At 36.0% G+C, this 13,339-nt stretch overlaps 1 protein-coding gene across 1 annotated transcript; it reads right to left on the bottom strand.

The window, feature by feature from the left end:
• Window positions 1–782: 782 nt before the first annotated feature.
• LOC131030100 (pentatricopeptide repeat-containing protein At5g61400) lies at window positions 783–7,413 on the bottom strand. Its single transcript, XM_057960782.2, is given in 5 exon segments — window positions 783–2,450; window positions 4,150–4,321; window positions 4,436–4,508; window positions 4,894–5,107; window positions 5,110–7,413. Coding segments are annotated over 2 exon segments (2,160 nt in total). The 5' UTR covers window positions 7,196–7,413; the 3' UTR covers window positions 783–2,450; window positions 4,150–4,321; window positions 4,436–4,508; window positions 4,894–5,033.
• Between the last annotated feature and the right edge of the window lie 5,926 nt (window positions 7,414–13,339).

The following is a 13,339-nucleotide window of genomic DNA, read 5'->3' as shown; positions in this document are numbered from 1 at the left end:
ATAGAGGATGTGAAATGATGTGGTCATGGCAGTTCATGGTCAATCTTCAACATGGTCCCACTACACCTACTTCACCCTTCTGTGATAACCAGGAAGTCCTCAAGATTGTGAATATGAATGCATGTATGTATCTGTAGAATTAATTGATACTTGTTGATATACAACTGAATGTACCTTTACTGTTGAATAAGGATTAGTTTCATGGCAGAGCAAGTTAGAACATGCAGTTGCCTTATTTTCCACTTTAGTAGAATACAAGGCAGCTGCATATACAGGGTGTGAAGTGATATGATTGCGGCAGATCATATTTGATCATCAACTTGATCCACCACACCTACTTCTCCCTTTTGCGATAATTAGGGAGTCCTCCAGATGGTGAATAATATAATCTATCATGCCAGAGCCAAACACACACCAATTAGTTGATAATGAAGACGTTTGAATTATTGTCCTATATAAGAGCAGATTGCAGATATAATAACTAAAATGCTTAGATATAAATTTGTCAAATCTAGAGATGAGAATGGACTTGTATTTGAATAGGTCATTAAGAGTGGATGTTAAATATATTATAGGTTAAAAGGACTTTTGAATTAGTGTTAATTTCATTTTGGCAATTTTATTTTGGCACATTGGTGATTTGACATAGCACCCAAATTAGGAGATTTGTTTACTACATTGTAATTTATTCTTGTTTTCTTTTGTACATTGTTTTACGGATAGCTAATTTGGCTTTCTATTGTAAGTACTCAGGATAAAGCTATTTCTTATATTTTAACAAAAAGCTCCATTGATTCGTCACATTCTACCTTCCTTGCAAAATCTGTATATTAAAGCACTCAGGGTAAAGCTATTAATTAGGTATAAGACTGTGTTCCACCATTTCATTATGTAACGCAAAGCCTCTTGGATGCAACCATCCTTACAGTACTTGTCGATCAATGCAATACAAGGCTACAACATTAGATATAAGTCCTTTAGGTCATTTCAGTATACATCACTGAAGCCTTTTAAGTTTTCCTATTTTTCTTTCCTTGGAGTGCACATCCAAAAAGCTAGAAACAACATTCACCACATGCCTGTGCACAGCTGTCTGTGTGCAAAGTACCAAATCTCAATATCTTTCCATGCATTTTTGTTTTATTCTAAAAAGGCATTATTACTGAAATCTACTTACCACATTTTACCCTCTGAATTTGGGAGTCAATCCCTAGCATTTCATGACTCTTCCTTGACCTAATGGTGATTTAAAGGCCTATGCATCATGAATGCTAACAGCCAATGTATCAGCATGGTTCATGAAACACTACCTCACAAGCATTCATAAGTATAATAGAAAAGAACTTAGAAATCACAGCCACCATATAATTTAAAGCCATACTCAAGCACCTGCAACCAAGTAAAACCAACTAACAAATACATTTCTACTAGCCATTATGAATAGTAAATACAATTGCGAATGCAGCATTAGAACAGCAATCCAATGAGATTCTTAGTTAAGATGAATAGATTCTGGCTTTATTGAAATAATTCTAATTCCAAAGACCAAAACTCCCATTAGTAAATTAACTACAGAATAGCAAGAAGCCACCAGTTGAGCACAAATTTCAATGGTTTCGATCTAGCTGACCATTGAAAAGGGAATCAAAATATGTATGGGACTTCGCAATATTCAACATATGGGATTAACGTGACAGATGATTTGGCTTCACCAATCAACAAGCTGTTTATACAGGGCATTGATATCTAAAAATGGGGTTTTGCTATGAAAGACAATGTCTACTAGGGATAAGGGGTTCCTCCCATAGTGTGCTGGTTAAGTGGTGGTGTTGTTGTTGTGACCACCAAGGTTCAAACCCCTGCTGGACCATTGTGATCGCAGAATTGTGCCTTCGCTGATCCAATATGCTCATGGGTTTGAGCCTCAACTTTGTTAAATGGGGATGAGGTCCCCGTTTGTGACCTCACCGGTTCATAGCTCTGGGTCAAAAACATTTCACATGATCCCGGAAGGCGTGTCGTGCTAGTGTCACCGGTCACATTAAAAAGTTTACCCAGTGCTTTTTTCAAAAAAAATGTCTACTACGGACAAATCCCACACAATAAGAACAACTTACCAACTAGCTCTTAGCTCTCTTAGCTCTCTTAGCTCTCTTTCATCCTGATGATGGATCATGAAGTGTGATCCGAAAAGTTGATCAAAAAACTTGCACAGTCTAATCTAGAAGCAGCACTAAATTAATTATGGATTGTGAAAATCTTATATCATTAACTTACCAACAGTCTTACTGATTGCTGGAGTCAAAAATAAGTTGACATCACAGCTTAGCTTATCCACTTGTACTTCAGTATGTATTCTCCTCAAGCAAATCACAGCCTCCAAAGATATTCCTCCAACCTTAATCACAGGAAGCAGGACATGCCGTACAGAAAGAGACAATAACCTTTACCTGCAACCAAAAAATTAATATGAAATGTAGTTTACTCCATCTGACGGAATAAATCTAGAAAATAAAGACAATGCAAGAGTCATAATGAATTCCCAAAGTTTCAATGATACATATAATCTAAATAATAATTTTGGGTTCAAATATTATGTGTTTATGTTATATAATATTTGCATATACATGCTTTGGATATTGAAAAAAATAATTAAATATCAATTTTTTCTCTTTTCTTCTTGATTTATATTTGCTCAATTAACTTTTTTAAGAACGTACTCATATTCAATTTTTTTAACAAACATGGTAAGTATGAGTGAAAAGTTCATTAGATAACCTATGCAGCACAAACAGCAAATATATCAGAATATCAAAGCATTTTCCCACAACTGAAAAGTACAAATGTAAGGATTAACTTATCAAGTGAAAAGTAAAGCATCTTAATCAGACGTGAAATTTAACAAAGCATCGTCTTCCCTTATTGCCCATTGTTGGGCAACAGAATGAAAGGGACATTTCAAATGAGAATGAAAGAAACCTCCTTGCATCTTTTGTTTCATAAGAAACCTTGTTTCATCTTTTGTTTCATATGCCTGTAGAGTATTCAAACTGTCAGATCTGAAAAATTAGAATCAGCAATGATGAATACCAATTGTAACCCAGTGATGTTGACAATCAGACTGATCCAGAGAACTTCGTAGACCCCAAGGGTTATTGTCACAAGGTTGAAACCTGATGGGATACAAAATTCGAACAATATAGAGAAAAAGTAAAAGTTTCCCTATAAATATTATGAGGCTCCATATTCTTAACCTATGTGCTGACTAGATCAGGAGCCAAACGCTCCTTTATCTTTTGCATATGAAGAGTTCAATCAGCAATCAATTGCAGATATGATGGACAAGATGAAACGTGTAGAACAGAAGCTCAATCATCGTGGACTATAAGGAGATTGATACACTATACTCTGAGCAATGGTATCAATGAAGTTAGAGGACTAGAACATGAGCCAACCTCAGTGGTCTTGTGCAAAAAGCTCATGACCTAACTAACTAAGCATGGTATCTTCCAGCCCATTTTAAACTGTCGGGGTGATAAATTTGACTATCAAGCAAGACAAAACGTGTATACCAATGAACCTAAGCTAATTTTTATGTCTAAATAGTAAGGTTAGTATACTAAGGTTCTTGTGGGCTGAAATGCTGCAATAATTTGACACGTCATCCAGGAATCATTTTACATTATAATCTATGTTTCTCCAAGATTCAGGGACGAGGTGAAAGGGGTGTGAGAACATTTTTCCAGCATGAAAAAAACTTTCCCAAAAATTTGAGGATGGCAAAGGGATGAAAATCTTTATAATCATGTGTTACAAGAAAACTATAAACATATCTATTGCTTTTCAATTATGATTAAACTGTTAAACAACTTGTACCACTCTAAAGGGCTGAATAAAAATAATAATAATAACATACGAAATCTAAAGATGAGCATTAAACATTTGCCCTTGAAAATAAATTCAAAATTGAGTGACACTGACACATGAATATGAGATTGTAAATACGAATACTTATAGTTATACTAACAATGATCGTAATGATAATGTTTGAAAATGGCCCGTTTTATTTTGTCTTTCATTTTACAGATTATTTTTTCTATTTTTACAAACAATGGTTGATGTGAACTTCACAACATCCAACGTACATACCCAACAGATTTGAGATGTCCCTTGATATCTCTGAAATATGGGGGTCCCCAAACAGCCCCCTAAGAGATAAAACATCTGAGAAGGCCAAAAAAACTTGATACTCTCTGGGACACTGAGACGAGGTTCATAAATAAGGGATGCTATCGGGAAGTCCCCACAACCCCAAGATATCCTGCACATTGAAGATGGCCCCAGAGGTCATGGGGAGCATCCCCATGGAACAGTAATTATTCACGTATTGTAAATAAAGAAAAATTTACTTAACATCAAAAAGAGATTCATTTACCTCATATTAGAGTCTGATATGTGCATGCAACTGTAGGTTTTTATGTGGTGCTCTGCGATCAATGCAATATCTCCTGTCATTTTACAATAGTGCCACACTTCAGAAAAAGACCAAATTGTGATCACAATTCAATGGCAAAAGATCTCCATGAAAATCAGAGACTGGCATGCAAACACCTTGCATTTAACATAGAGCTGATAGTCATTTTTAATCCATCTTTATAATCACGAACCAGAAGATATATGCCCCAGCTCTCAATGCTTATTTGTGAAAATCACATTGCATGTGACAGATATGCAGACAGACTCAATTTTGATCAATGCAATACATAACTGACAAGGTTTCTACTTGGACGTTGGTGCCAAAACCAAGAAACCCCATATACAGAGTATATTAAAAAAGAATCAGAAAATGCACTTGAGTTGACAAAAGAGCTTCAGCCAACTTGTATGTGTTACCTCCGTTAGAATTTTGTAGAGAAAATTTTAACACCGGTAAGACATGGTGCAAGGTTCCAGAGTGTTAAAAGAAGCATGGACTGCTAAATCAATGCTTTTGTTTTGACCGTATACGAATCCCCACAATGATTTAACATGTTTTAGCTACAAAACTTATGCTCAAAGCTTTCCATTGAGAAACTTTCAGCTAGTTCCATCTCTCCATTCTTCGCAATCCATTGGCTAGAACACAATACGTCACAGTATTGGGTGTAACTCCTACTCTCAACATTTTTCCATACATCTTTAGAGCATTCCAAGTGTCATGTTTAATGCAGTATCCCCATATGAGGATAGTGTAAGTAAAAACATCAGGCTTCAGACCATAATCTGTCATTTCAACATAAAGTTCCAAAGCATTTTGCATATTTCCATCTTTGCATTGTCCATATATTAGACTTGTGTAAACAAAAATATTTGGCTTACAAATAGAATGCTTTTCCTGTTCATTAATTGCATCAACCTTAGTTGTATTTACAACATGTGAATCACTTCTCATCTTTTCCTTAAAAAGTTCCATTGCTTCATTCACTTTGCCTTCCTTGCAAAGACCATCGATTAAAGCACTTATGGTAAAAACATTAGGCATAAGGTCCCTCCTCACCATTTCATCATAAAAATTGAAAGCCTCTTGCATATTACCTTTCTTACAGTACCCATTAATCAATGCCGTGTAAGCAACAACATCAGGTGTAATGCCTTTAACCACCATTTCAGTGTACAACCCCAAAGCATTTTCCATCTTCCCTTTCTTGCAGTACCCATCAATCAATGTTGAAAAGGTGACAACATTGGGCACCACTCCATTCTCTACCATTAGCGCACAAAGTGCCAAAGCTTTGTCGAGTTCTCCCATGCTGCAGAACCCATCAATCAATGTATTGTATGTGTTACAATTTGGAAACACACCCTTATCAGGCATCTCAAGAAGCAAATTTACTGCGTCTTTAATCCTGTATCCCATGCAAAAACCTTTTATGAGTGCAGTGTAAGTAAAAACATCGGGGACAAAGCCCATCTCACACATCTGGAAATGTAGTATAGATGCTGCCTCCATATTTCCCTCTTTGCAGTTCCCGTCAATCAGGCTATTGTAAGTAACAGTGTTAGGTTTTACGCCTCTTTGATTCATTTCAACAAACAGTTTGTTTCCTTCGTCCACATTTCCTTCCTTGCAGTGCCCATCAATTAGCGTGCAGTAAGTAACAACATTGGGCTTAATTCCTTTATGCATCATATCCCCATACAACCTAAACGCCTCCTGCATAAGCCCCTTTTTACAATACCCATCGATCATAGCATTATATGTATACAAGTTGGGAACCAACCCAAGGTCCTGCATTGTGCTAAACAGATTGTTTGCCTCGTGCAACTTGTCTCCCTTACATAGCACACATATCAGAATCGTGTAAGTGACAACTGTGGGAGCAATTTTATTATTCTTCATTTCGTCAAACAGTTCAAAGGCTTTCTGCAGCTTACCTTCCTTGCAGCAGGCATTAATTAGAGTGTTGTAAATATAAACATTGGGGTGAAGAAGACCACTGGAAGTCATGTCTCCATAAACAACCCAAACAGTATCTATTCTCTCCATTTTCACCAATGTGCTCAGAAGGGTGTTGCAGGCACGAACCATTGGCATAGACATCGGCCTGAATCTTTTACTCCGCTGCATCCTATAAATTGTGTCTAAGGCCTCCTGGACGTTACCCATTTGAGCATAAGCAGTGACCAACACATCAAAGACTTGACAAGAAGAATCATGGCCTAGGCTATTTACGGCGCTGTTAAGAGCATTAAACACTTGGGTATGAGGATCCATTTCATGTTTTTCAGCAAATGCAATGAACTCCTGCATCAAGGCTTCAGCTTTGCTGAACATCTTACCCCTTGTCAGGATATGAATGATTGCGGAATATGTTTGGGCTGTGTGACAAAAATCTTTCTGTTTTCCTACCCAAATAAACAAACCCAAAGCTTTTGGAGGATTCTTGAGACGTACCATGACCTGCACAACATAAAATGGATCAAAATCAAAGCCAGGTCTCTTGTAATCGAGTTGAGTTTCCCAGTTGTTGCTCTCTTTTATTGTTTGGCATATATAGTTAATAAAGTCCTCGTTTTTGCTTGCATTTGAATCAGGCGGGCCTTGGTCGGTTACCAAGCCTCTGCTGATGTAAGAGCGATTGCTGATGATTTTGTTCATGCTTCTCGTGGTATGTTTTATCCAGTATTTAAAGATTTGCATCGTCCCTCTGATCATTACCGGCTACAGTTGTACATGACATGTTAACTGTCATGATAAAAGAATGGTTCTGGCTCATAATGTAAAACAATAGCTCTGTTAAAATTTAATCAAAAAACCCTCGGCATTCATGCTGTGATGCAGCATTGAGAAGACGATCTAGGGTTTCCTATCGGGACATTACATCAACCACCTGAATAAAATACATAGTTTTAATCAAATAGAGTCCTAAACAAGTAAATTTGTAATAGTAATAGTAATATTAGCATACATAATAGTAATTGAATCCTAATTCTAATCAAGTCTTATTCTTATTTGAACCATAATTTAACCCTAATTTTAAATCAAAAGTTTTACATACAATCATAATTGATTCTTAACCCTAACTCTAATTTAACTTTATACATAACTCTTATCTTAAGTAAATCCTTACCCTAACCGTGTTTGAACTTTAACAATAATTTAATCCAAACTCAAAAATTTCTTTTATAACTTTAATTAAACACTAATTGAACTCTACTCTTAATTAAACTCTAACATTAAACTATAAACCTAATCCTAATTGAACTATAATCTTAAAGAACACTTTTTATTTATATTGCATTGTATTAATTTTTCACTGATATTCATTGTAATATTTTTTTTAATATTATTATTTTGTATTATCTTGCATTAATATTTATTGAATGAAATGATCTTCAATCTTAAGCATAATCCAATCTTATATTTTATTTGTATTATAAAAATGTTAATTTTATATTATTAATGTTAAAATTATTAGATTATTATTTTTTATTATTCTAATTACTAATATATTATATTGTTGACTATTATATTATTATCAATGTTAATACTTTAATTATTAGAAACATTATATTACTATTTTATAATTTTTATGACTATATTAATAATATTTTATATTATATTATGTTATTATTCTACTATTGTTTTAATATTGTTCTGATTAATTTAGAAAAATAGTTTTCAGGACCCGAAACCTTTAACAAAGGAGATAAAGATAAGACAATAAAAAGTCAAGTGCTTAAAAAACCGCTTACAAAACGACTAGCAAAAAAGCCAGCAAACCAAAAAGATTGAAGATAAAAACAACAAAGAAACAAGGAAAGCGCTACACAGCTATAGTCTTCAGTAGGTCCTCCGCCTTTTTCACCAACTGGTCATAGGTGGCCCCAACAACTTTGAGATCTTCCAGGTCCTTGTTAGGTTTCTTTTCTTTCTTTTTGCCTCTAGTTCGGGTTCTGGGTCCTTGAGCGTCCCCTGTACCTTCAGTGTTCGGGTCAATATCCAAGATCTCCTTCTCTTCGTCCAATTTACTGATGAGAGTATTAGTGTTGCTAGCAGAAATCTTCAGGATGCTTAAACTCTGTTCAGCAATACTCTTTAGGCACTCCTCTATTTTGCTGACTTTACTGGCAGTACCCGAGATAGTTTGATCATTAGCGTCAGCAAGATTTTTCCTTTCCAGTAGATCTTTCTCTATTTTCTCAAATCTGGGGTTGAAGGAGTCTCTTATGTTTTCAGCTTTTGCAATGGTATTTTTAAGGTCCTCTATGTAATCAGCCATGGTCTTCCCTTCCCCAATGTTGATGGTTTCCAAAATCTGAATTTTGTTGCTGAGTTTTTTGTTGTCATCCACAGCTTTCTTGTAATCAGTTATAAGCCACTCCATAGTATCCATGAAACCTTGCATACCCTCTGGAGGACGGTTAGGGGGAGGATCAACCTTACCAGGGATATCCTATTCCTTTTTTGGGGTGTCCCGAATAGTAGTTGTGTCTTCAACCCTAAGAGCCTCGCCCGTGGTCACCTTCTTCAGGTTTTGTTCGGCTTCTGAGGTCCTTTCCTACTTATAAACCTCCAGCTCCTTCACATTCTCCTCCTTCCTCTTGTGCTTATTTCTGGTCTGGGTATGAACTTTAGTTTTCTTTTTCAGTGACCCTTGAGGGTTCTCCTTCTCTGAGTCTTCAGAGACCTCCTCCTCCGAGGAAAGGCTAATCTGGAGGATTCTGCCTTTAGGTTTTGTACCCTTAGAGGAAGAAGGTCTTGTTTTAATGTGTTTCCTCTTCTTTCCAATTTCATAATCCGAAGCATCCATGCTCTCTTCAGAATCACTCAATGGGTCACTATCAGACTCCTCATCCACTGAAAAGGCAGAGTCAAACCCATCCTCCTTAGACTCTACAGAGGGTTGCAAGCAGGCTATTTGATTGGCCTTGAGATGGTCGTAAATAAGGACCATTAAGCCTTGATGCATGGCAGTGTCCCCCATAAGGTTCTCTTTGTAGGCCTTAATAGTGGCATTCATCGAGCAAAGCAGAAAATAAGGAAAATTAACCTTCTCATCATGCCTAAAATGATTCAGCAAGACGAAATGGCAGCCATAAACTTTTGTAAACCTACCATCTAATGTAATGTAGCGCATTAAAACAAAGAGGACCTCCCGCCAGGGTTTAACAAAAGCCCTAGGTGGGTAGTAAGTTTTACTTAACTTCACCAGATGTTTTTTCTCCTTCTCGATTTTCGGATATCTATTAATGGCCTCCTTACTGACTTTTTTGTCTCTATAGAAGTTGCATCCTTCCCTTCTGAGCTCGTGGATTGGGCAATAAGGTCTTCATCAACTTCAACAGTCTGGTATCCCATTTTCAGCATACCCTTTCTCCATTTTTTGCAGAAAAAACTAGTAACCGTGCCATCTCGTCCGTGGAGTCTCTCCATGAATTTTGAAAAACCACCCTTCTACATGATGCTCCAGACCTCCTCCTTCTGTTTCCATTCTTTGCAGCTGCTTGGTTTGTATTGTCGCCTGTTACCACCCATATTTTCGCTGTTCAGAGCCAAATTTTGAAAGTTGCAAAACGATTTAGCCAGAAAGCTTATCGGAACTATCAATTTTACCCAGAAAGTGTGGGAAGTGATGAAATAAGTATTATAATAAATGAGGCTCTCATTATTATAATAACTCGAAGTACTCCAATTAGTCCTTTTCATTATTATTCTATCCATCAAAAATCTTTGGAGCGCTTCTATATCAATCCTTAAAAATGATTAGTCTGACATTTTCAGCGAGTCCTTATTCTCCCGTCCACGTAATCATCTCATCTTTGTTAACCGTTGCGTTGGCAGCCCAATCAACAGAGCCATTGGCCTCACGGTAGATGTGGGATATGTAACTTTTTTTAAAAGTGTTGATAAGGTCTTTAGCAGCTTTAATGATATTGTTGATCGATCATGAGGGCTTTGAGGTCCCCTTAAGACATTTAATGATATTGTTTGAGTCCCCTTCAATCCATAAGTAGGGGCAATTCCATTTTTTAGCAAGGAGAATACCTTGGAGAGTTGTCATTGCTTCAACTTTATGGTTTGTTTGGCTCCCAATTGGGACAGCTACCATTTCCTTGCAAATTCCTTTATCATCTCTAAGAATAGCTCCACAACCTGCAGGGCCCAGGTTACCTTTTGCAGCACCATCAAAATTAACTTTGAACCAACCATGAGGGGTGGTTTGCCATCTAGCTTCAAGTCTTTTATTTTGGTTAGGGTCAGAACTGTCAACAATCTTAAAATTCCATGAGCTTAAAATATTTGATTCCAAGGGGTTGTTCGAGAAATAGGTACCCTCAATGATCCCAATATTTTCCACAATCGCCCATTGAATTTTCTAGAACACAATATCCTAGTTGAGGGATAAGTCCCTAAAGATACGATTGTTTCTTTCTTTCCATAATCCTCACAGGATGTGAGGAAGACATAGCTGCCACGGAGATCTCAAAAAGGAGTTAGTCCAATGAAAATTCCAGGAGGAAAACAGTTCACTGGTAGTGTTAGGAAACACCCAATCAATGCTAAAACTTTTAAGAAATATTTTCTAGACTGAGGTAGAATAGGAACAGTGGATGGCCAGGTGGTCCACAAACTCTTCCTCCTGAAGACACAAAGCACATCTATTAGGGAAGGCAAAGCCTCTGCCCTTTAGGTTGTCTAGGGTCAAGATCTTATTTTGAAGGATGGTCTAGTAGAAAAAAATGATTTTGGGGGTAAGACCCTTAATCCAGGCTTTAGACCAGTAAGGATTACCAGGAGGGGTGGGGGAAAGGACACAATACATAGAAGAAACAGTTAAAGTACCTTTGGGTTCATGTTTCCAAATAAGAGAGTCTTCCTCTTTATTCAACCAGATCAAAGACAGATGGATCTTGAGCTTAGAAAGGCTAGGATGGATACTTTCAATGTTCTGCCATTTGTTACCATACTAGTACTCGACAACTAAGGAGCCAAAAGTTCTAATACAGGAGGGAGCATGGAGGGCCCATTCATTGATTTTAGTCAAGGGTTTATCAAAAAGCCAGGGGTCCTCCCAGAATTTAACTTTCCTGCCATTTCCTACTTTCCAGATCACTCCTTTAGCAATGCTTTCTTTGCACTTAGAGGCATGATTCCATATATGGGATCCATTAATACTGAATTTCGAATTGATAAAAGAAGAAAGAGAGGAGGACAGAAGAGAGTACTTACTTCGCCAGATTTTACACCATTCAATGTCTGAATGGAACATTCTTTATACCTGTTTGGACAAGAGAGCTTCATTTAAGGTTCGGATTCTCCTCAGGCCTAGACCTCCTTTACTTTTCGGTCTACAAACCTGGTCCCAAGCCACCAGAGACATTCTTTTCTTGTCCTCAACCCCAGACCATAGGAATTTTCTTTGAATTTTCTCGATTCTGTCAACATACTTTACTGGAATTCTGAAAAGACTTAGGGCATAAATCGGTATACTTTGAAGAGAAGCTTTTAGTAGTTGGAGCTTTCCAGCTCGACTTATAAGGGCTCCTTTCCAACCAGCTAGTTTTTAATGAAATTTATCCACTAGAGAGCTCCAAAAAGGATCAGGAGGTGCAATGCTCATGGGGAGACCAAGATAGGTCGCAGGAAGATCAACAATCCTACAATCCAGGATTCTGTTGATTCTCTATTGTTTTAATCTTGTTATGTTATCTAGAATTATAGTATTAACTTAGGTGAGCACAATGCTAATCTAACCAACCAAAGCTATTTATAAATTACTGAAAAAGTAAAAGATTTGTTACCTTGTAATGGTAACTTCCAAGATTTTCATAATTAATTAATAATCAATTAATTAGCACCAAAATATTTTCACCTAGTTTCAATAATAAAGGCAAAATTTATTTGTCATGATAGTTACCTTGTAACATATATCAAATAAAAAAAAGGATTAGATTTATTATCAAATTTTTATATTATCAAATTGCATATGAGGATAACTAAAATAAAGCTTTGAAATATTCAAAGATTTAGATAGAGATTCTAAATAATTTGAAAAAGAAAATTAAAACATATTAAATATTATTTTAAGGTACCTAAACATTTGCCTAAAAAAATTCATGTAGAAAGTGGATCCGGGAAATCCGTAATAAGACGCAAATTATTTGAGCCAATTAGATTGAAGAAAAACAATTTCTATAATTTGAAAACTTAAAAATCATGCATCTTAATTATTTAAAAATTGAAAAAAAAAACATTGAAAGAAAAAATTCATAGATATAATTGGTGGAAAAGCAATTGAATAATAAAGAGTTAATGAAAATTGGGTGCAACCGATTGCAATAGTACTATTCTAACGGCAAGTACTAATAAAGAGACCTAAAAAATTGAGGTCAAACTCAAACTCAAAAAATAAATGTTAGGTAAATTTGAAATTGAAATGAATTTAAATATTAAATTTAGTTGGTTATTGAAGGTGGGATTTGTTGTGAGAATGGTTAGAAGTTGATTTGTTGTTGTTTTAAAATTTCAAAATTGGAGATGAAGATCTCAAATTTGACAAATTGAATAGTTTCCATTTGAGATCTATACAACATAAAATCAGTTTACACGTGATTGTTCTTGTTGTATAGATGGAGTGGCAACTCACTATTGGCATGGCTATCATTAATGGATGGGATGGAATATCTTCTTGCATGGAAGGAGTTATGAATAATGGGTTTAAAGGGGTTTATATGGAATGAAGCATTGTGCATTATGCATAAAAATAGCATTGATTCTTTGTTTATTGATAATCTATTTCTAAACTTGAGGTTGTACAATAGAATATTTTCATGTTCATTGGCTTCCAAATGAGTT

The sequence above is a fragment of the Cryptomeria japonica genome, chromosome 7 (genome assembly GCF_030272615.1).
Source record: "Cryptomeria japonica chromosome 7, Sugi_1.0, whole genome shotgun sequence".
NCBI classification, from domain to species: Eukaryota; Viridiplantae; Streptophyta; class Pinopsida; order Cupressales; family Cupressaceae; genus Cryptomeria; species Cryptomeria japonica.
Note: the sequence above shows the minus strand (reverse complement) of the source record. Positions and strands in the feature narration are given on the sequence as shown.